Source organism: Monocercomonoides exilis (assembly GCF_001643675.1).
Source record: "Monocercomonoides exilis strain PA203 chromosome Unknown scaffold56-565389, whole genome shotgun sequence".
Lineage (NCBI taxonomy): Eukaryota > Preaxostyla > Oxymonadida > Polymastigidae > Monocercomonoides > Monocercomonoides exilis.
In genome coordinates this window covers 268,853-293,344 of record NW_027150601.1, presented here as the reverse complement: position 1 = coordinate 293,344, position 24,492 = coordinate 268,853, and the positions used below count along the sequence as shown (strand labels likewise).

At 36.0% G+C, this 24,492-nt stretch overlaps 4 protein-coding genes across 4 annotated transcripts; 1 reads left to right on the top strand and 3 right to left on the bottom strand.

Annotated features, from left to right (window-relative positions):
- Nucleotides 1-2: 2 nt before the first annotated feature.
- On the bottom strand, nt 3-6,897 carry MONOS_3035 (putative phosphatidylcholine-sterol O-acyltransferase; the record flags this gene model as incomplete). Its single annotated transcript, XM_067873005.1, has 5 exons — nt 3-5,994; nt 6,089-6,473; nt 6,523-6,605; nt 6,662-6,804; nt 6,864-6,897. 5 exons carry the CDS (start codon nt 6,895-6,897, stop codon nt 448-450), a joined length of 6,192 nt encoding a protein of 2,063 aa, XP_067720113.1. The 3' UTR covers nt 3-447.
- A 5,921-nt stretch (nt 6,898-12,818) lies between these two features.
- MONOS_3034 (uncharacterized protein) lies at nt 12,819-20,823 on the bottom strand (the record flags this gene model as incomplete). Its single annotated transcript, XM_067873004.1, has 2 exons — nt 12,819-20,659; nt 20,737-20,823. The coding sequence occupies 2 exons, from the start codon at nt 20,821-20,823 to the stop codon at nt 13,076-13,078; spliced, it is 7,671 nt and encodes a 2,556-aa protein (XP_067720112.1). The 3' UTR covers nt 12,819-13,075.
- A 464-nt stretch (nt 20,824-21,287) lies between these two features.
- On the top strand, nt 21,288-21,739 carry MONOS_18249 (uncharacterized protein; the record flags this gene model as incomplete). Its single annotated transcript, XM_067871250.1, has 2 exons — nt 21,288-21,343; nt 21,460-21,739. 2 exons carry the CDS (start codon nt 21,288-21,290, stop codon nt 21,737-21,739), a joined length of 336 nt encoding a protein of 111 aa, XP_067720111.1.
- Nucleotides 21,740-22,284: 545 nt separating this feature from the next.
- MONOS_3033 (Vacuolar protein sorting 26A (Vps26A)) lies at nt 22,285-24,366 on the bottom strand. Its single transcript, XM_067873003.1, has 4 exons — nt 23,939-24,366; nt 23,708-23,875; nt 23,363-23,618; nt 22,285-23,129 (listed from the first exon to the last, which is right to left on the bottom strand). The coding sequence occupies exons 1-4, from the start codon at nt 24,328-24,330 to the stop codon at nt 23,034-23,036; spliced, it is 912 nt and encodes a 303-aa protein (XP_067720110.1). The 5' UTR covers nt 24,331-24,366; the 3' UTR covers nt 22,285-23,033.
- Between the last annotated feature and the right edge of the window lie 126 nt (nt 24,367-24,492).

Here is a 24,492-nt window from a genome sequence, read left to right as displayed (position 1 = left end):
TATTTTTATTTATTTATTTTTTTAATTATTGATAAAGCTTATAGTTGATGCAATTGTGGTTGGATTAAAATCATCCAATTATCCACAAAAGATGAAAAAAAAGTCATTCTTTCAACAAACATTCAAAACAGAACATACAAAAATCACATACACATCCAAAGAAACATTGTAAATCTTTGATTTTTTTTTGGGAAACAATCAAACATTCAAATTAAATCTCAATAAAACAGAAACTTAAAATTTCAGTTTCAAAAAGTAGTAAAGCTTAATTGTAAATGAGCACTTTCATTATGCTTCCAATTCTATTATTCAATGAATTTTACATTGTTCGTATTCATTTCATAGAATAAGAAGTTATTTAAAAAAAAAATCGACAAAAAATGAAATCTAATAAAACTCAAAATGATTTATTTAAAGTTCAAAAAAAAAAATGCTTTTTGAAATAATTTATTTCTTTGAGAAAGCAGAAGCAACGAATGAACTCCATGCTGAAGAAAATCCTCGAAGAGAAGAAGATGACGTTGAAGGGGCAGCAGGCTCTACTCCAAAAGAAGACGATGCAACTGCATGTGAAAAGGGGATGTTTGGAGATTGAGAAGAAACAGACGATGAGGAAGATGGTGTATTTGCTGAATATGCTATTGCTGTATGCACATTCTTTTGTGTTGAATTACGTGTTAAATTTGTGTCTTGCCTTTCTCTTTCCATCTGATCTTGTGGTAAAATCATCGCTGGATCCAACTTCCATTCTTCTTCAACTGCAAATGAAGCAATGCTCCTGCTGTCCCATTGAACTTGTCTTTGGCTGCGATGTTTTGGATTTTGACTGGAATTCTTTGCCTTTTGTTGTCTGACTTTCGCTTTTGAGTTTACTGTCTCCTTCTCTTCTGCTGTCAAATCTACAAATGCTGAATTTGAATCTGTGATCTCCTTCTCTTCAGTTTGAACGAATTCATCTTTCATTTTATCTTCGTCTTCAGAAGCAGCAGAGGCATAAGAGCTTTGAACGTCACTGCCATCATCCGTAAATGTGTCTGTAGCTGTGTTGTACTCATCGTCAAAGGAATCATTTCCATACTCTTCCTCCTCTTCTTCTTCTCTGTCTGTCATTCCGCTTTCTCCATCTGGCGAACGTCTCAATGGATCCCATTCTTCGTCCTCAAGCTGGTTATCTCTTTCCTCTTCTTCCTCATCTTCTTCGTCTTCTTTTGGTGTTTTTTCTCGCAACGTCACTGATACTTGAACATCTGCTATGTCAGGCAGTTCCATAATTGGTTGCAATGAATCATCATTGCTTTCTGTTGAGTCTGGAAGAGAAGAAGAGGTTGAATATTCGTTGTTGCTTGCATCTGTGTTTGCAGCCAACGAATCAGTTGATGATCCATATAATACCTTACCTGTTGCATCCGCAAATGGAGCAACAACAATCGCTTTGTTGTTATCACTTTGTCCTTCAATCACAGAAATATTGATTTTCTTGTTGGGCATCAAAAACCCATTCTTGATGCTCGTCCAAATCGATTTCTTTTCTGATGCTTGTTTCTTTTGCACTTTCTTTCCGTCTTTTCCCACTTGTTGTGCTGGTCGTGGAGTGCCTGCTTTGCTTTTCGAAGCACTTGCTGAAGACGATGCAACAGTCACTGGATAAGGAAGAGGCAGATCCAAAATGGCAGCAATCAGATTCAGAAACCGCGAGTCGTGCAAGATGCCCAGATGTGGCGCGCCTCTGATCTCAAACCTCGCATCAGCCCTCATCCCGTCATTCACTGCTGAGAATGCAGGCACTGAGCAGTCGCCATCCACCACAGTCCAAAGAGGATTCTTCACTCTGCTGGCTGTCACATCCTCTTCTCTTGCTATTCTTGTGTTTGCATTTCCTGTCCCGTCGTCTGCAATAATCATGTGCCACGTGGTGGCATGCCCCGATCCATAAATATTGATGAACTCAAACTCCCCTTCAGGCGGAAAGAGAACAGGGAGCGATCGAATGCTCTCCACATGATTGAATAGCTCTCTGATTGAAGGATCCCTCCAAAGGTTGTTTCCATGGACTGCTCGAAGCAGCGCAAACAGAGAACGCTGATGGAACGAAGGGTGGAAGTATCTTCCATCAACTGTTCCATACACTCGCGCTTGCACAAAGTTCCTCAAGTTCTCTGAGTTTGCGTTGGAGAAGAGAGAACTGATGTTGAATGTGAATGTGGTGGAATCTTTGCTTTTCCTACTGCGCTTCTTTGCTGGCACTGCTGATTTCTTCTTTGTATTGCTTGTGGCTTTTACGATAGATGTGTTCTCTTTTGATTTAATTTCTTTTGTTTCACTGTTTTGTTTAACTTTATCATTTCTTTTCTTTTCCTTCTCCTTCTCCTTCTCTTTTTCTTTTTCATTCACATTTTCTGTCTGTTGCTTTTCAACTTTTTCAACTTTCTTTGTGCTGCTTTTCTTTTCGTGGCTTTTCTGTTCTCCTCCGATCATCTTCCACAATCCAGACGATTTCGCACTGGACTCAAACTCGCGTGCATAGTCAGCAAGCATCTGGAAAACAGACTTCTGTTTGTTGGCTGATGATGCTGTGTCAGATGAAGAGAAGGAAGAATCCACCACAACGGAGGAGAATGCGCCTGGTGTTGTAGACGGAGACACCAAATCATCAGCTGCTTGGAGAGACAAAAGCAACTGTGATGGTTCAGATTCTGAAGGGAGTGAAGTTGTCATGGTTGATTTGTTGGCTGAATCGGTTGTTGCTTCTTGTAGTATTGAGGATGAGGGCTGTGAAGAAGTTGATGGAAAAGATGAAGAGGATGAATTTGAAGATGATGAGGACGATGAGGACGATGATGGATTTTCGAGAGATTGTTGAGATTCTCCATCTTTGTTGCTCGATTCGTTTTCATTTGGAAAAGCAGAAAAATCAGAGTCATTCAGAGCAGTGAAGTTGCTTGAAGACAAATCAGATTTCTGCATGAAAGCTTTTTCCTCTTTGTTTCTTGACTGAGATGCAGTCATATTCTTGTTCATTGAAGGAGTGGAAGAATCCATAGAAAGAGAAGCAGACCCAAAAAGCGGACCTGCCACAGAAAAGTTGACAGGAGAAAATGTCATCACTTGAGGAGAGGAAGACAGAGAAGAGGAGAATAGATTCGAAGAGCCAATCATTGAGTCAGGGCTGCCTGTGAGTGGAGTGCCGAGCACAGAAGCAGAGAAAGGCGAGTCCAAAGAGCCAGAAGGCGCGTAGATTGTCTTCGCGCGTGTTCTGCTGGCGGCTGACTGAATGTGAAAGGGAAGGAGAAAGACCTGTCTGAACTTGTGGATGTGCTTGTGGCTGAAGAACATCGAATACAAAGAGGAAAAGCTGTTGGTTGATTTAAGCGGTTTTGAGGGGAAAGAAGGGAGATAAAGAGGAGATGAGAAGGGAGTTCGGGGCTTGAGGGATGGAGAGGCAAGGGACAAGGAGAATGGAGACGGAGAAGCAGAAACAGAAGTAGAAGTAGAAGTAGAAGTAGATGATGATGATGATGCAGCTGAAGCAGAGTTGACTGATAAATTTGATGAAGATGGTACCTGAACCATTGCCACTGAGATGTTCTGGTTGGAAGAAGTTTCATTGTCTGTTTGTGTTGAAGAAGAAGAAGATGATGATGATGATGGTTGTGAGGATGATAAAGATGATAAAGTTGACAAAGAAGTCAAAGATGAAGAATTGCTGCTTGAATGAGACAAATGAAGAGGAGAAGTCAAAGGAGAAGAAAGAGGTGAAGGCAGTGGAGAAGATGATGGGGTTGGTGAAGGAGAAGGCAAAGGAGAGGAAGAAGGAGAAGGAGTGGTGTATTGATCGTCGTTCAGAAGGAGGGGAGTGCGGGACAGGTATTTTTTGCTGTAGAGGCCAGGGAGTGGGCAGCCAGGGCGGAACATTCTGTTCAGAGGAGAAGGGATGAACTGCGGGTGGAACATGTATTGGAGGCCTGTCAGCTGCTTTTTGGAAGATGAAGAGGAAGAAGAGGATGAGGATGATGATGATGAACTTTCAGAAAGAGGAGACAAAACGCGTAAATCATCTGGAGATGTTGAAGATTTTCTTGTTTTAATAGTAGATGATTGCGCAATTTCTGGTGAAGAGTTTGGTGTTGGTGCTGAAGAATCAGCGGTTGATGAGGAATTTTGCGGAGAATGGGATGAACTTGGCAATGGAGATGTGCTTGCTGGCAATGTAGTGCTTTCTTTGAATGATTCGCTGGTTGAATTTTCATATTTTTTAGAAGGAGAAGAAGAAGTTGATAATGATGATGATGATGAAGGAGATGTATTGTGATGTTTGAATTGCCGAGCAGCAACAAAAGAAGGAGAGAAACGAGGCTGAGAAATGAATGAGTGTGAGGCAACAGACGATGTAGTAGAAGAGTTTGCCATGGCAGAAACAGACTGAAATGGAGAAGAGGAAGAAAGAGAGGCAGACGATGGGAAAGCTGATGTTGAAGGTAAAAGTGATGGAATACCTTTCATTAAGGAAGAAGAGGATGTAGAAGAATTGTTTTCTTTCAATGAATCACTAGCATCATTTTGTATTGTCTTTGTATTTGAATGTTTTTCAGATGGCAATTGAAGATGAGACTCTTCAAATTGAGAGAGGGAAACGTGTGACTGGCAGGCTGGGCAGATTATTTGGTTATTTTGTGGCTGAACTGAAGATGTGAGTGATATGGAATCTGAAAGAGAGGCAGAGGATTCCACAGAGCTTGTCTGGTGAAGCAATGATGACTGCAAAGAAGAACAAGAAGTGTTTTCTGAAGATGGTTGTGGAGATGAAAATGAAGATGAAGATGAGCATGAATTTGAGATTGGTGATGATTCAGAAGCAGAAGCTGAAGCAGAAGCAGGATTCTGTGCCGTGTTTGAATGGAGACTCTCTTCTGATCCGATTGTGAAGCACAGTCCGCATTTGCATTGGAATACGAATTGGTCCTTTTCGCTGTTGAAGTGAGTGGGAATTGGCTGGTGCAGAGGAGGCTGTGTTCGGAGATACCTTTGTGGTGCTCTTGTGGTTGTGTTAGTTTTGACTGGCTTGTCAGTTAAAGAAGAAGAAGATGTTGATGATGATGATGATGTTGTTGTTGTTGTTGTTGTTGTTGATATTGTGGATGTTAATGTTTGACTTTTTTCTTCGTCATTTATTGAATGCCTCTTGCATTCTTCTGATGCCTTCTCTTCTTCTTTCTCTTTCTCTTTCTCTTTCTCTTTCTCTTTCTCTTTCTCGTTTTCTTTCTCATTAACTTTCTCATTAACTTTCTGCATTTCCTCTTTTTTCAGCCATTTATCCTCTTCTTTCCTATCAGCGCTTTCTTTTCTCTCTTTCTCTCTTTCTGATTCAAACCTCTCAATTGCGCACTGACTGAACGTCGTTTTGGCAATGATGTCTGGCAATATCTCAGCTGTCCCATTTGACAGACACTTCAGCAGAGTCACTTCTTCTGGCTCTTTTGCTTTGCTTCTTCTTTTCTGCTTCGGGTTCTGGCTTTCGTGTTCTGTTGTCATGCTTTCTTCTTTCCCTTTCTCGGCAAGCAAATCCTGTTTTTGTTTGTTGTATTGCGATGACTCATGTCTATTTTGATCAGAAATGTGTATTTCATTCGTTCTCAGTTTATCGGCTTCTGGAAGTGTTTCCTGTTCAATATGTTTTGTCTGCTTTATTTCTTCTTTGGTTTCTCTCTCTTTCTCCTTCCCGCTCTCGTTTGTATTTTCGTCTGCTCCTTTCTGTTTTGCCCTCTCTTTCCTCTTCAACTTCTCTTTCTCGTCTCTTGTCTTCTTCTCTCTTCGTTCTCTTTGCTTTTCCTCCTCGGCCATTGATTCTATACTGTCGAAATCAAAGCAACGCCCCTGATCATCGTAGTGCACTCCATACCAAGTCAGCTCATCTCGTCCGGCGTATTTGATTCCCACTTTCGGTGAAGCAGGAAAAGATCTCGGTGCAAAAAACCAGAATGTTAGTGCATTGCGCAACTAAATGAGTTATCAATTGAAATGACGACAAATACACATGAGAAAACGGCAACAACTTGTGCTTAAAGAAAATTAAATTTATCCCTATTAAAACCTGAACTGTTTGGAAAAGTTTCGGGCTTGCAACAAATGATGGGAGCCCAAATGAATAGCCAAATATTAATGCGGCTAAGACTCTTGTACTTCCATTAAACGGACAAGAGACCGCAATCCAACGTTTCACGTAAGCAGAGAATTCTTCTGGATATAGCTGAAGATAGCACTTAAATACGAGTCCACCCATGCTGTGAGTAATCACAGTTATCTTTTTATTCCCGCAAGATTCAAAAGCTTCCTTTATTCTTTTTCGGAGTGGGTTTTGAATAATCGGCAGGTCAGGGCTTTGCCTCCAGTCATATGGATACCCCCACAAAGATTTCCCTGGTAAATAGTTGTTCTTTTCCAAAAGTTCAATAACTTCATGATAATAACACCGAACTCTTTAAAGAAAATGAAGCATATTGATGCAATTGATGAGAAAAATCAAACTGTTGAGGTAAAGGAAAATCTGGAATAAGATTGTCAAGTGCATAAAGACCAAAGTTATCATCTGGTGCAACAATGTCGCATGTCTTATAAAAAATTGTGCGAAATTTTGACTTGAATAAAAGGAAATAAGTTGCAAAACTTTATCAAATGAAACAAATGAAAGAGTATTTTTATCCAGATCTCCGGTCATATATTTATCCATTAAAGTGTTTCCAATAAATAAACGAGGCCAGACAACTTCAGTTTCTTTTGTTGTCTTGTTGACTGCATGTAAAATACTTCCTGTTAATATAATAATAAAGAAATTGCAATTTAATAATGTGCATATATATTTTCTATACCCCCCATTCCGGGAATAAGGAGAACAGACGCCATATTCTTCTTCATAATATTATTATGGTTAAATAATTAGAAAAAATAAATTGATAAAATATCAAATTTTATTCCAAACTGTTATTTTTAAAAAAACTTTCACAGAAAGAAGTTTTCGAATTTCAGTTTTTAATTATTCAAAAATTTATTCAAAAAAAAACAAGAAGTTTGTCAAAATTGAAGTGAAGAACAACAAATTATGACAAACTTCGACTTTATTATTGAATTTAAAAATATTTTTTGATCAAATCCAAGCTTTAAGCAAATGAGAAAAAATGAATTTAATGTGAAATGCAATTTTTTTAATTTTAAATATGTTAAAGACTAAGTTTATTAACTCAAGGTTCGATGCAACAAAATTTAATTGAAAGTTAAAAAGCAAAATGTGTATTTTTATTATGTTTCAATCGTTCTATTTCGAAAAAAACTTGCCATGGGTAGCGAAAAGAAAAATGTTCGTCACGTTCTTCGGAAATTAAAATATCACACCAGAAGTCAGCATGTGACACAGGGCTAATAAAAACAAGGATAGTGTTTTTTTTAACTTTTTTTGATAATGCATTTCAGAAAAGAAAAAGATGTCACAAAATTATATAACAAACGAAAACTCTACGTTTTTGAATAAAAAAAATGAACAGATCCGTTTAATGATTATTATTCGTATTTCAAAAAATCATCACACTGATGTATAATCAAAAGTTAAAAATTGTATTCTTTAATATAATCAAACGGAAATAACTCATTGTTTGTTCACATTAATATATGAGAATTGACGAAATAGTTCTATATGTCAATGTATATCAGAAAAGTTTCTTTTGTCAAAATTTCAGGTGAATTTGGGTGATTTTTTTTGATAATTTGTTACTTTTTTCAGGTTGTTGATTTTTCAAAGGTTGTTTGTCATTGGGAAGTGATTTGGCAAGTTCCAAGTACATGGACCATCGATAAAAAATTCTTTTCATATTTGGAACGAAAGAAAACGTTATATTAATTAATTGAAAATAAGTTTTATTTGTCGAAAATGCAATGTTAATAACTTTCTATTTTTTCATTTGATCTATCCCATAAATATTTTGAAACCACCTTGTTTTTTATTCTTTGTTTTTTTCATTGTCATTCGCTTGAAATTTTTTCACACGCTTGTTTTTGTTGTGCTTATATTTTGAGAAATCCAGATAGGTTTCATTTTCACATTTATTTCATGTTTTTTCGAAGGAAATAATCGCAATTGAGTTTTCACTTTCGTATGTGTTAACATGAGCACAAAAAATGAGCAAAATTCAAAGAACATCAGAAAATAATCAATTGTCAAAAGCTCACTGTTGTATGTAAATTATAAAATTGATTACGTTTATTATACAAAATTCAGTATTTTCGTTTGTTTCATCGTTGATATATGCCTACAATTGTTTAACTAGTGAAGACAGAGGAGGCGCTATTGCATTGAACTGCCTGGACGATCCAGAACATTCAGATGCTCCGTCATCGGAGAAAGCAAAGGCGCTACCAATTTCTTTTCGCATAGTCAGGTTTTCTTTAACAGAGCTAAAGTAGATAAGGATCTTTACATTATCTACCGATCGATTGCCAAGCAGATCAACAAGGAGATGTTTGTGATAGAATTCAGCGAGTTGGCCTTCGACAGAAATAATTCCATCTGCGGATTGGACAAAGAAAACGAGGGATCAATTAATTTGGTGTTGTTGATAGTGTCATATGAGTTAGAATGGAGATTTACGTCTGCAAATAGAGAGATAGATAATAAGGATTGATGGTGAGGGGAAGATCTGCGTGAAAAACTCAGCGAGGTGAGGTGGTATTTTCATGAGAAGTCATGAAAAATTCTAATGAAGGAAAAACAATTATTTCAGTGATGAAGTCAAGTGATTTTGCTTGTTCCTGTGATTTTTCCACTTTTCTTGGTGTTAACAACGATGAGCTTTTGGAATTTGTAATGTCTATTGTTTTTTCACAGTTGACAAATATCATCATAAAATAAAAGTCTTCGTTTTTTCCATCAGCATTTTCAGAATAAATCTTGAAACTGCACAAAGCTACAGAAACTTGATAACTTTCATTTCAAGGATACAGAATTAACGTTTATATTATATTCAAATATTAATTTTCGAAACGAATCAAAAATTTCACGTATATTTGTATAATAAGAACTAATTCAAATAAAGCAATTCATGAAATTATTTTTTGTCTGAAAAATTAATCAAATTGACAATAAATGCTAAGTTTTTATGAAATATCAATTACAACGTTCAAAAACGATATCGTGATAAATAATGAAACAGTTCGAAGCAATTTATAAACTCAAATGATTTAAGTTCTTTTTCATGAGAAGATAAGGTTCTTAACCTTAAAAATTTAGATAAAACAAAAACATGAAAGTTTGAAAAATGTTATTGTACAGATCAAGTGAAAAAATAGAAAGTTATTAACATTGCATTTTCGACAAATAAAACTTATTTTCAATTAATTAATATAACGTTTTCTTTCGTTCCAAATATGAAAAGAATTTTTTATCGATGGTCCATGTACTTGGAACTTGCCAGTGACATTAATGGCAAATGCATAATTCATATCATCTGTTTCAAAAACAAATGTTTAGCTCTTGTGAGGATGTGGATGTGGCTGATTGTTTTTGAAAACAAATTGGACAAAATATTTCACTTCAGGAATTTTCATTGAAAAATAACGCACTTTTCATTGACTTTTTGAGATCAAAAAACATTATTAAAATAGGACGATTTTTTGAAATTCGTGAAATGATGCAATAGTTAATGATTTGATTTCAATGATGCCTGTTTCAGGATATGATAATTATATTTATTTTTATATCCGAGTATTCAAATCAAAGTTATGAGTGAAGCAATTTTTCAATGCCTTGTGCAAAAAAGCTTGAAAGTCTGTAATTTCCCCCATATATCTTCAATTAATAATTTCGGTTGAAAAACATATTTTGTGCTTTTCCAAAAAGAACACAACATAGTTAAAACTTCCAAATAAGTGTTTTTCTCATTTCAATATTTTTCTTATTGGATTTGGCAAGTGCAGCAATCAGTTAATAGAAGTTGAATGATATTTTTTTTTGAGAAAGACATATAATTATTCAACGACCAACATTCCTGAAAAAGTTATGATTTCAAAACTAATCACTAATATTTCTGATAAGTCTTGTCATTTTTTAGTGTTCATTTGGAGGAAAATACGGACTTTCAAGCTTTTTTTGCACAATGCACCTAAAAATTGTTTTTCTAATAACATTATTTTGCATTTTTTGATTTCAAAATAAATTAAATTGTCATATCTGCAAACAAACATCATTGATATAATTGCAAAATGTTTTGTGACCTCACATGAATTTCAAATAATAAACCCATTTTATTGATTATTTTTGTACACGAAAAGTCTAGAAAATGTGCTTTTTTTTCAATGAAAATGCATGAAGTCAAATATTTTTCGCCATTTGAGAATATTCAAGGGATATTTTCGAATCGAAAATTTTTAAAGAAATCATATGAAATCAAAAATTATCACATATTGATAATTGTTCATTTGTTTCAATATTTTTTGAAGAGTTTTATTTTTTTAATTACACCATTTGTTATTCAAATTTGGTAAACTTATTATTCGAAATAGTTGAACTTATTATTCAAAATTGGTCAAATAATTATTCAAAATTAACAAAATTGAGTATTTTTTTTGAATAAATTTTTTTGTGAAAAATTGGTTTTTGGATGAATATCAGAAAATATATAAAATATTATATTCACTCAATATTCGAAATATAGATGAGAATTTGAACCCAGATTTTTATTATCTGTGAATAAACATGAATTTTACCGATTTTTCGGAAAAAAATCATCAACATGGAAATAGGATAATTTTTGAATTATTTCACCTCACATCGATAAATAATGCATTACTCAACCAAGAAAAGTTGTTTGCATCAATGATGCAAGCTGAAGACAAATATTTTTTAGAACTGAATAAATCCACGAACGCACTTTCGGAATTCTTTATTTGCTTTTTATTGATTATCTGAATAAACTTTAATTTATGTATCTTTTCTTGGTTGAATAATGCATTATTTATCGATATGAGGTGAAATAATTCAAAAATTATCCTATTTCCATGTTGATGATTTTTTTCCGAAAAATCGGTAAAATTCATGTTTATTCACAGATAATAAAAATCTGGGTTCAAATTCTCATCTATATTTCGAATATTGAGTGAATATAATATTTTATATATTTTCTGATATTCATCCAAAAACCAATTTTTCACAAAAAAATTTATTCAAAAAAAATACTCAATTTTGTTAATTCTGTTATAGAAGTTTACCAATTGGCAAATGGGTACTTAACCGGTACATCAGAATTTGCTTTATTTTGTTATAAAAGTGATTATCATTATTTAAAATATATTTGTGCAAAATATTAAAGCGCGGAAATTATTCTGAGTTGAAATAAAATATTTCAAAATAAAATTTATCAAAAATGTTTTTTTGGGAAGAAAAATATTTCATTTTCAAAACAATTTCAAAGTTGACATCGTTTTTTTTGTAAATTTCAACTCCTTAAAGAAGATTGCAAGAAAAAAAGAAAACTGAATCTTTTTTTCAGCGTCATCATCTTGATTTCAAATGAGTTTATGCACATCAAAATAACTTTTTTCAGCTTTTGGCAACCCTATCACTTAAAATATTTTTCCAATAAGAAACTTATACGTTTAACCTTTATACTCAAAAAGAAGATTTTTGACAATATTCTATAACTTATGATGTCTATTTATATGGAATTAAAAAACTATTTAAAAATCAATTAAATAAAAAAGTTCGCATAATAAAAAAGATTCACAAGTGTAATAATTTCCTATTTCATTTCTCAGTGAAGTTAATAACAAATTCCAAGCCATTTCTTCTCATTATTTTCATGAATCATCATTGTATTAACTTTTCTCAAAAGAAAAGTTATGTTTCAGCAAAGAGAAATTCTTGATATTTCTCAAAAAAAGAGAATATTTTTTGATCAAAAATATTTTAAAAAAAATTTCTAAAACGTTTCAGCACAAAATAAATAACTTTAAATAGCGAATATGATAATAATATTATGAAATAAATTGATTTCATCTATTTTTGAATGTTCCGGTATTATACCCTTTTGCCTACCAATTTCGAATTATAAATGGTGTATCAGGTTAAATGAAAAATAAATATTTTCATCAAATTTTCATTCCTATTCACCAAAATTCACTGGAATGTTAATAATGACATTGTCAAGCATTTATCCACATTCTTGGAAATTTAGGTTTGTTTGAACGGAAATTTGATGAAAATATTCATTATTCATTTTCACCTGATTATTGAACAAATGGAACTTTTCCCAAAATTTTAACTTTTTAAATTTTCAATTTTTTTTGATGATCATATGAAATGTATTTCGATTGTCGAAACCTTAAATCAACTCATCGAATGAAATCACATTCCTTTCTAATTGCATTTTTCAGTGAATCATCGTCTTTTTTTTAAAAGAAAATACGAGAGTAACAAGTTGTTTTCTTTTCGTTGTTCATTTTTCTCAGTTTCTTTTGTTAACTCTGAATCAATTGAAAAATTTGAAAAAAAACGCTAATCTTTGAAAAAAAGTTATCATTTTATAATTCGTTAATTGAATTTGTGATTTTCATTTTTTTTCAAGTTATATTCTATAATTTTCTCTGATAGAAATGAACGTCTTTGAATTAATACGAATGGACATCCATCTGTTGCAAGTTTATTAACATTTTGTATTCTTTAATGGAGCTTTTATCCAAAAAAACTTAAACTTTGAAATTTATTTGTTTTGAGATTCAAATAATTGAATAATGAAGCATTTTTACACCATTGATATTAAATTTGTAAATGTTGTACAAACTTCATCAACACTTTCTTGTTTTTTCCTCAAAATTTTCTTGAAAAATTAGTTATTAAAAAGTCATCTGATGTGAGCCTTAAAAAAACAATAAATCTCAAAATTTGCTTGCTCGATTAATTTCCATCATGTCACACGTCCATTTCCAAATCCAACGAATCTTATTACAGCTATGATCAAAATAGATGCAAAAATACTCTGACAACTTTCTTTTCCGAACATTTTTTTTGCACGGATAGTATTTCTTTTGCATTTATCACTCATTCCTCATTAAACATATCTTTCATCTCATTCACTTCCAATGTCCTTTCTTTTTCGTTTTTGTCGCTCTTGCCTTCGTCTTCGTGTTCTTCACTGCTTTCTTCAAGCAAGATTGCATCTGTCATCGTCACAACAAATGTTCCACTTGGAAATAGTCCAATCAGCTCTTTTTTCAGCTCGGCAAGGGTTGGTCTTTTCGATGCTTCTGATGACAGGCACGCATCTACAACATTCTTCACTCTGCTATCTTCGATTCCCAACTCATTCGGCTTCTCTCCATCAGCAATTTTCTGCCCTGCAACCTCTGCCTCATACTCCCCAAACGGTATTTGCAGGGTCAAACACTCCCACAGCATCATCCCAATTGAGAATGCAACTGACTTCTCTGTTGCTCCCATCTTCTTGTTCATCAGTAGCTCTGGAGCCTTCCACCTCAGACACTCTTTTCTGTTGTTATCTTCATCCTCAAACGCAGTTGAGGGCGGAGGCAAAGAGCTCTTGCCATTCCCATTCACCGATGAGCAATCAGAATTTGAAGTGACAATAGATGAAATGTCCGAATCTGAGTCATAATCATCATCAGAAGAAGAAGTTGAAATTGAAGAGCAGTCGGAGTGGAGGGCAATGCAGATCACCATGTGCTCCGAGAACAGCACAATGTGAGGACTCAGGTTTCGCAAAGAGGGAAGTTCATCTTCCTCATCTTCAAGCGAGTGCAAAGCCCCATTCGCCACCCAGAACAGGATTTGGGCAGCTGTTTGTTCTCTTTCTTTCAATGAACCAATCGCCATCTCTTTCTTCTCATTTCTCCCGTGAAGCAGCATGAACAGCGAGTCCCTCAAGTCAACAATCAGCTTCTCGTAAGGGCATGAGCAGGCCATTGCATCAACCAGATTTGACATCGATGAGGTAGTTGGGAACAGATCTTCAATTTGCACAAAAGTGGTTTCTGTATCTGTTGAGGAAATAGAAGGTGATGGCGTTCTTTTCCTTGTCTCTTCTTCCTTCTCATCAACCTTCCCCAATGTCCAGTCTGGAATCTTATCTGAATCTTGTCCAAGGATGTATTCTGTTGAGCCACATTCACTCAACAAATGCTCTGATGATTCTGAGTGCCCCAGACTTTTCTCATACACTCTCTTCTTTATCCTCTCTTCGTTCTTCTTCTCTGCCTCCCTCTCTGCTCTCCTCCACTGCTCTTCGGGAGACATCTCCATTGTTGTCATCTCAAATACTTTTGGATCTTTTCTAACAGTATCATTCACAATCACTTCCAATTCTTTTGTTCTTCTCTTTTGCTTCCTCCATCGAATAACAAGAACAATAGATATTAAAAGAACAATCAAAAGGATAATTGCCATAACAACAACAATTATTATCCACAATGAACTTGCATTTTTATCTCCATTCACAATGTTTTCATTCTCTTTTTGCTTTGATTCGCTTCTGTTCTTCAGAATGAATGGATGAGTTGATGAAGGATTCTCTGCATCTCCAAACAAAATATGAATACTCACCTCAACATCATTTCCACAACTGCTGATCAGATCTTTCCCTACACTCCCTTCAACCTCTCTTTCCGTCAAGTATCCATTTTCATCAAACGTGTATTTTTCAATCTCTTTCTCATCTCCCTTCCTCTTCACAACCGAGAATGACAGATTGCATGGAACAAGAAGCATCCCTTTGAATGTCAGTTTCATTCTATCTGTCTCTTCTTTTGCCTCTACACTCTCCAGCGCAGGAATAAAGAATGATGAATCCCTTTCTGAAACAATCCCTTCAAAATGACATCCATCATTTAACACCCAAAGAGATGTGTTATCCTTCCAACCATCTCCTCCTTTCAAACTCATCACATTCAATGTTCCAGAATTGGAACAGATTATATTTCTTCTCAATGATGGATATCCTTCAATTGATGGATTGTTATCGATGAACTCTCCTTTCTCAATTATCACATTTCCTCCTCTCACTGTTATTCCACCTTCTGGTGAATTTGCAATTGCTGTATCTTTCATCATCACTGAACTCTTGGTGATATCCACGAGAGATCCATCCCATCTGCACATCTCTTCTTCCTCGTTCAAATATTGCTCATTTCTTTCCTTTGTACTCCCATCAAAAATGCAACTGTCCATTTTCACATCTGTGCAATCCTCCGCTTTCATCAATTTCCCTTTTGTGATCTTTGAATTTGTTTTGCCAATTGTGCAATTTGTCAACTGAATTGTCTTTTTCATTGATAAGCAAGATATCAAGGATTCTTCATTTCCTTCAATCGAAATATTTTCTGTATGAAACTTTTCCATGTTTAATTGTCCACATTCAATGATTTCAACAAGAGAATGAGAAATCGTTGAATTGCTGATATCAAACGAATAAACTACTGATGGAAGTGATGATGAAAGATACAATGCAGATTTATGAAGAATTAGATTTGATATTGTGCATCCATCAAGTTGCAATTCTCCTTTTGCCATTTTAATTATATGAAATGGAATATTTGCCAATCTTGCTTTTCCTTCTTCATTGGATTGTTTTGAGCTGAATGAACAATTCACAATTTCAAGAATCCCTCCCTCTGATGATATTAGCGATTCATGTGAAGAGATGAAATTTGAATCAAACACAAAGTTCACTCTCAGCATCGAGACTGTTCCTGCTGTTGTTATCAATGCCTCTCTTGTTCTTGTTATCCCTGATTTCACTTCAACTTCACACAAGTCTCTACTCTTCGAACTCAGACTCATCTCTTTCAGATCCAATTCGCCTCTAATTTCACTTTCTTCAACAACAAATATCAGACTCATGATATCTGAAGTCAGATGCATTATTCCATGTTCAATCGAAAAGCATGGAAGTGTGATTGTTCCACATTGTCTCTCATTTGATCCATTCACACTGCTCACAATGATTGTGTCACTCTGATGAATAGTTACAAAATCAATCAGATCCGTGTCGCTTGGATATTCGCACTCATCTCTTCCATATATTGCATTGTAACGATAGTAATGCCCTTCTCGAAGATCAAATTGAAATTGATTTTCATTAATCTGAGATGTGATGTTGTGGCATTCAATGAAAATATCGTTCCCTACTCTTGCCTCGTTGTTTCTGAACTTCATTTTCACAAATGTGAAATTCAATTCTCCTCGTTCCTTTGTTGCCAAATACACTCCTCCTCCTCTCCCAGTGTTGTTGTTACAGCTGCAATGACTGATTGTTGAGTCAATCATCTTCATTGAACCAGATGCACCCAATGTGAAGGATATTGCCCCTCCTTTTTCACTCAATTCTGCTTTGTCTTCTGTTATGTTGCTCGCATTCACAATCAAACAAATCTTTTTCTCACTCTTTGATTGCAGAATGTTTGGTCCATTATCACTTCTCTTCACTCCTGAAAATGATGATTTCTCGATCTCAATATTTACACATTCTTCATTTTCTCCTTCATTTATCTTCAATCCTTGTTCAGATTCCTTGATTGATAAAATGCATCCTCTACTTTCATTCAACGATTCCACTCGAACATTCATGAAATGGCAATCAACTCCAGAATCGTGAATGGTAAATATGCTATTTCCAACGTTGCATGATTCAATCGACAAATCATTCACTTCCACGCTTCCTCCAATCGCATCCACAAACACACAATCAAATCCATTATTCACTCCCGCTTCTGAATGGAATGCACATCCAGTTATCACCAAATCTCCTCCTCTGTTTAAAATAATCGTTTTGGCTGAGTTGTCAAATCCAGATGTCAATTGAAGTTGGATATTCATCAATTCAAGATGAATATTATTCGCCATGAAATATTCAAGTTGACTTCCAACTGCCTTTTCAAAATTCAATTTTGCTTTTACATTCTCTTCACCCATCTTTACACTTTTTTTGATCTGATAATTGGACACATTGAATGAATCTCGAATAATAGTTGATCCTTCAATCTGAATTGTTTTCTTTCCAATCTCCTTTTTCATGTTTTCCATCCCTTTCCACATTGTGAAGCATGGCTCTTCTTCACTTCCGCAACGTGCAACATCAAATCCTTCTGATGAGATAAATATCTCAAATGAGCTGAATGGAATCAAAAACATGAACAAATCCTTGTCTGAATGATGACTATCACTTCCAACAAACAGAGTTTTATCATTGATCATTGAGGAATAATCAAACTTGAATGAGTCATTTGTCACAGAAGAATTAAAATCCTTTCCCAAAATGAACACATTCTTTCCAATGGCTGCATTGTTGTTCTCAAAAGTCACACCAATACCAAAAAGAAATGGTGCTTGATCCAAACAATTTTGACAATCCAAATACAAGAATCCTCCTTTTCCATTGTTCTTTGAAAGTGAACAAGATGATGCATTTGTTGATTTGATCTCCAATTTTTCATTCTCTTTCAATGTCACTTTTGTAATGCCTCCTTCACCGCTTTCAGTTTTCGTTATGTTTAAAAAGTTGCTGTTTTCAAGCAAAACGGAAGAAGATATCATCAATGGGGACTTGGCAAATGAACAATCTGTTATACTGCATCCTTTCAATGAACAACTTCCACCGGTTGTTGTTATCAATGAATATTGAACAGTTACAGATGATTTGATCTCAAATGAACAGTTTTCGAGTTGAAGATTATTATTTGATGAGATCAAAGAATTCATACTCGGTACAAATTGACTTGGAATCTGTAACTTCAAAGATGACAAGCCGAGTGGTTGAATTGATGAGATAACAGATGAGGACGATGCAGAATTCCCTTTGATTGTCCCTTCAAAATGGACAGGTTTATGCTTAACGACATCTCCTTCACTCACACATCCATCAATCACAAGTGCGTCTGTGAATGAATAAATATCTTCAATTGTCCCTTCATCTTTCACTTTTACTTTCCTTTCCTCCTCTGCATCACTTCTGTCAATGTGGTCAATTCCGCTCTTCATCGATTCGCATGGAAATATTTCACTTCCACACCCCAATGTGTCATGTCCATCTGTCGACACAGCCACCTCCACCCATTTCAGTTCAACAAGAAATACTCGAAGGTCCATTTCCCCATAAATCCCATCTTCCCCAACAAATGCATTCCCATCATCCTTGTATCCTGAGCAATCAAATGCAAAACGCTCTGTGTTCACAGTGTTCACCAGATTGCTGCTATTCACAAACATGTTCTTCCCAACTGTTGCCCAGCATTCAGAAAACGATATCGATGACAGTTGAAATGCTTCTTCATTTGAACTGTAATCAAGATATATCCCTCCTCCTTTTCCTCCCTCGCTCCCATTCTCACAAACACATCCAGTAAATGAGCTCTCTTCAATTGTCACATATCCTCCTTCACCCAATATTATCTTCAATGCTCCTCCTTCTTTGCTCTTCTCTGATACTGCCCCTTCAATTCTGCTTCCGTTCATCACCATCCCAATTTCAACACCCCCTCCAAACACGACTGCCTCTCCTCCTCCATCAATCTCCAATCTTTCCAGTGTGCAATTCAATAGCTTCACCTTGTATTCCTGTTCATTCACATTTGTTGAGGAAAGCGAAAATGAAAACAATGAGACCAATGATTTCACATCTGAAATCGTGACAAACTCCAGTTCAACCATCTTTCCTGTCGATTTGATCAAGGAAAATTCAATTGTGTTTTGCTTCCCTCCATTCACGCTCATTGCACAATTCTTCATGTGCAATTCTCCATTTGGACTGCCTGATTCAATCACTGATGTGATTGTTCTGTTAAAGCTCGATGGAACAACAATCCCAATGAACTTCATTTCTGTCAGTGATGCTGACTTCATCACACATTCTTCTTCAGAGCCATTCAACTCACTTTTGCATTCAATGCCAATAATTTCTTCCTCTTTTGCTTTCACACTAACCCCGCTCATATCCACACATCCAACTACAGACGAATTGGTGAATAAAATAATCTCTTGTTTTGTAGTTTGTGTTCTCTTCAAGTGTTCCATTCCATAATTCACGCTCAAACAAGGCGCCTTTTCCAAGCCACAATATGCCTTCTCCACTCCAGATGTTCCATCCACATAAATTGTATCTGCGAAATATCCATCGAGAAATATAAATAAATCGACATCCCAATCACCGAATGCCTCTGTTCTGTCATGTCCAACAATCGAGTTGTCTTTCTGAGAGATGCTTGTCATGAAATCGAAGGAAGACTCGTTCACAGAAGCAGCAAGGGATTCACACACAAAATATATATCTCTTCCGACACTGGCCTTGTTGGCTGAAAACACGATATTGGTGATGGAAAAGGTTGTGGATGACACTTGTGAATCATCCTTGTACTCGATCATGAGTGCACCGCCTCTTCCTCCAGAACTTGTATCCTCGCTCACACAGCAGCTGGAGAAGGTGGAGTTCCTCGCAGAAAACGTATTGTCAGAGGCAGATGAGGCGAATGAGATGCACCCGCCATTGGTGGCAGTCTGTTGGCTCAACTGTTCTGAGTTGATGTTGGTGATGGTGCAGTTGGCGAGGGAGAGGGAGAGGGCAGGGGAGGTGGCAGAGGAGAGGATACAGCTGGCGGGCGTGGCTGCGGACGTGATATCGGTGATGTTGGAGGAGTTGAGGGTGAGAGGACTGGCGAGGGAGGTGAGATGGAAGATGCTTTGGCTGTTGAGGGTGAGACTGGTGATTGCTGTGTGGTTGAGGGTGAGGGAGCCAGCAGTGAGGAAGAAGAGGGGGGTTGTGATTGATGATGAAGATGGGGTTGTTCCAGTGATGGTGGTTGTGTTGAGGTTGAGGGAAGGGGAGTCATTGGAGAGGTGGAAGAGGATGGGGGTGATGGGATTTGAGGAGTTGTGGGCGATGGCAAGGGCGGAGACGGCGAGAGAGCCCTGTGTTTGTTGGAAGAGGGCAGAAGAGGCAGATGGATCTGGTGAAGAAGAAGATGTTGTTGATGAAGATGAGGATGAAAATGTTGACGGAGGTTGAGGAATGCCACTGGAGGCGATAGTGGTGGCAGTTGTGCCATTTCCAGTGATTTTTGTATCAACTGCGCTGAAGGTGAGTGTTTGAACGGGAACAAATGTTGAGGTGAGGAGAATGAGAGAGGCGTCTTGGAGGAGGGAAATAAAGCCGTTGAGGGCGTACTCGATGGTGGCACACGGGCTTTCCTGCGTTCGACCACAGGCACTGACATCCGTTCCGTTGTTTCCAACAATTTTGCTGTTTGCAATGAGAGGGAGCCAGCTGTTGACAGTTTCGTTTGATGCTGTATTGTTCAGAAAGATTCTGTTTGCGGGTGTTGTTGATCCGCAGTTGTTGAATGGGGATTGGGTGATAACATGTCCATTGAAGAACACATCATTCCCTCTTCCATTTGTTGCTGTGTTGCCATCGAAGAAGCAGAAGGATATAATTTTGGTTCCGCTCATCCAGGGATATATTGCTGTGCAGCACAGTCCACCACCTCCAAACATCGACGAATTTGTCAATGTGTTGTTTATAAACTGACAATCATTGACTGAAAACTCAATTGGCTTTGCAGAGGGAGGATAATAAAACGTGACTGCTCCAGATGAATCAAGCCCAGTGTTTGCAATACACTTGCATTTCGAAAACAGGAATTGAAGAGTTGTCAGAGTTCCGCCAACCCCAAAATACCAACCAGAACCACTCGAACCTGATACTGAACAACGCTCCACTCTATTTTCTGAGAATGACCAGACAGAATATGTTTGTGGATAGGATACATGCACTGCACCTCCATGAGACGCAGAACAACTCGTGAAATTGGATTTTGCGATATCAATCTTCAACGAAAGATTACAATATAATGCCCCACCATGCCCGTTGCTTAAACAATTGTCGAAAGAACAAGAAGTGATTGTGAGATTGGCATTTGCGCGAGTCACGAAAAGTGCCCCTCCATCATCATTTTCACCAGTGGAATCATTCCATTCGCACCATTCAAAGCGATGGCTGCTTGTATCGAATGAAGTCAGTCTTCCTGGTCTCTTTCTATCAGCTTCAGTTCCAACATGAACCACAGCAGCATTTGGTGAAGATCGTGTTTGGTGAAGAAAAGAAGTGTTGAAGGCAGAAAGAGAAGTGGATGGGCTATTGAGGTTGGGGAGAATGGCTCCATCTATGGGGTTGCGGGCGTGGAGGAAGATGGTTGAGTGGATGGAGAGGGATGAGTGAAGGGAGAAGGAAGGAATTGTATTGGTGTTGATGGAAGTGGAAGCTGATGAAGATGAAGATGAAGAAGAGATGTTGGAGAAGAGGGTGTTTGAGAGATGGAGACTGAAGCGGATTTGGAGGTGGGGATGAAGAAGTGAAGAAGAAGTGGATGATGAAGGAGAAAAAAGGAAGGGCTGGATGAGGTAGATTAACGAGGAGAAAGAGGAGTGAGAGATGGAGAAGGAGGCAGGGATTGGGGAGTGGGCATCTGGGAGGAGATTGTTTGGGGTGGAGAAGAGGGGGAAGGAGAGGACGGCTTGTTGAGGGGTGGTGAGGGAGAAGTTGGTGAGGACGAGGGAGGCATAGGCAGAGAGAAAAAGTGGAGATTTTGTTGCTGGATGAATTTTGCCACTGGAGGAGAGGATGGTTGCAGCGGAGTGGTGTTGAGCGGTGAGGAGCGGACAACCAGTGAGGGGGATGATGTTGAGATGGCTCGCACATAATGAACTGTTGATGATATTTAGACTTGTCTGAGAACAACAGAGATGTTTGCTTGCTGGTTCAAAGACTTTTTCCTTTTCAATTCCTAAAATATTGCTATCATTTCCATTTCCATCTGCAATGTTTATTTTGCCTTTCTGCATCTCCTCGTTCATTTCTTGTTGCATTTGCTTTCCTGCAATGTTTTCCTCATTAAAACAGCTTGCAGCAAGAAACATCAATGCAATATAATTAAGTGCAGCTCTCATGTTATAGAAGCACCTCGCCACGATGTGGATGCAGGAAAAATCAGAAAATTTAAAATCCACGTGCCCCATATTATTTTAAAAAATAAATGAACTCCTGATAAAAAAATTGTTTCCAAAAAACGAAGTGACTTTTTTTTATATAATTAAAAAATGTACTGTTTTGCTAAAACATTTTTGATATTGTTGTTTTTGACAAATTGTTGATTTTTGGATAGATATAAAAATATTATTGAAAGTTAATTGATGAAACTTATTTCGATTTAAAAATAAGAGAATCTTGTATAAAATTGCTCTTTCTCTTTCTCATCTCGTTTATTTGTATATTTATTTGTATATTATTTTTCAAAAACGTGAGTGTGTTTAATATTTAATGAAGTGGAAGCTGAAAAAGTTTGGAACCAATCAAAAAATTATATAAATATTAGCAAAAACTTTCTTTTCTAAATCTTAATCTCAAAGAATTAAGTGTGAACCGATATTTCTTTTTCTTTCTGTTATTCATAAATACATTAAATTCTGAAGTTTTATGTTCTTCAAAGATTATTTAATTATTCTTTATGTTATCAAAATATCAGAAATTCAAATTTATTCTGATATCGTAAAAAATTTCTAAGGTTATTCATCAATTACTTTTTGAAAATTTGAAAGAAAATATTATCATTACCTTCATTATTATTAGATGCGAAAAACAACACTCTCGGAAAAATTAACAAATCACAGAAATAAACATATTTTAGCGAACAGAGGAAAGAATAAAAGATTTGCCTCGAGACAGAAAAGACAAAAGTTACAGTTCATGAAAAAATAATTGTGCAATGCAACCATCTTTTTCTAGTGATAACAGATTAACAACATATTCGTCAAATAAAACAAACAAGTGAAAAAATTTCCAACTTGTGTTGGATCAGAATTTAGAGTATGAGTCAATACAACTTTAGACAAAGAAAAAAATGAAAGAAGTCAAGAAAAGAAAGATTTAAAATCAACTGATGTGCTTTAAAAGATAATTCAATATTTGTTTCCTTAACTTCTGTTTATTTGACTTTTCTTAAACAAGATCTTTTCTCCATAACGTGATTTCTGCCTGTTTGAAATATCTTCTATCTTCTTCATCGAAAATGACAATGTTCAAGTAATATCGAACCTGTGAAATATCAGAAAATATACAAAGAGAAGTAAAATTTGAGCAAATAAATGTAATTCGAAAAAAAGAACCCAATTTTAAAATAGTTGTATTTAAAAGCTACAACAAGTTTACAAAAGTTCATAATCTCTTGTTTTATCCTCTTTTTTCTTCATCTTTTTTTGGAAAGCATTTATTAACACTCTTTCTCTCTTTCTCTCTCTCTCCATATCGATCTATCATATGAAACAAACCTGGAAGCATGAATTGACAGTCGGATATGTTGGAGTTAAATCAAGACTCTTCAGATACATTCGAATTGGTATGATTTCTCCCTTCACTGGAGCTCCATCCATCACTTCAAAACGCATCAAGTTGTCGCTTTCGTTGTATGCGCTTGCATCCTGAAACGTTGTCTCCTTTTTCAGAATCGCAACTTCCATATTTTTCACCTTCAGACGGCAATCAGAAAATGAGATTTTACCAATGATGCAATCATTCAAGTGATATCTGATTGATTTTTTAAGCAAATCAAAATAAAAATATAAAAAGTTATCAGAAAATTTTGAAAAATAATTTCATAAATGAATAAGTCAAACCTTGAACGTGAATACTCAAATTCAATATGAAGTGATCCTGGAACTCCAACTGCCATTTTTATGGTTTTGTTTGATTCTGGTTCTGTTTGAATGACTCGGACGTAGATCTCTTTTTCTTCCGTAACATTTAAAGCTAAAGAGCGCTGAATTTTCACAACAATTAAATATCTGAATTAATAATCAAATTTAAAAAATTTCAAAAAGTGAAAAAACAATGAAAATGCGTCAAACCGAAGATTTGCATTAATGCCGTAATAAGACTCATATTCTTTTTTGACGTTTGAAAAATCAAATGAATACGTTTTCGTTTGCAGCAATGTGCCTGCTGGTTCAAGCTCCTTTGTCACTGTGACAAAATTGTTTGATATTGTCTTTTCTCCAAACAGTTCGATAACTCCAAGGAATTCGCATGTGATTCCAACATGATCAACTTTCTTTCCTGGAAGAGGAGTGACAGTTATTGTTCCTTTCACTGGGTCTTTTCCTCCGTATAGGCATAGAGGTTCTCCTTCTTTCTCACCGCTAGGCCTGCGAATTTTTCGTCTTGTAGCTTCTCCTTCCAAAGCAATATTTATTGTAGCTGGAGTTACAAGTCCCCTTAAACTCGCAAGAATCCCAGACATACAAACAAATTAGATTATTAGACACAATTCTGATCTAAGACATACTTAACTCATTTCAAACATATTCTCAAATAATATTGGGATCAATTTTCAAGTTTAAAATAACGAATAAAATAATCTTTAACATCTCATTTGAAATGAATTATTGCTTTTTTAAATAGT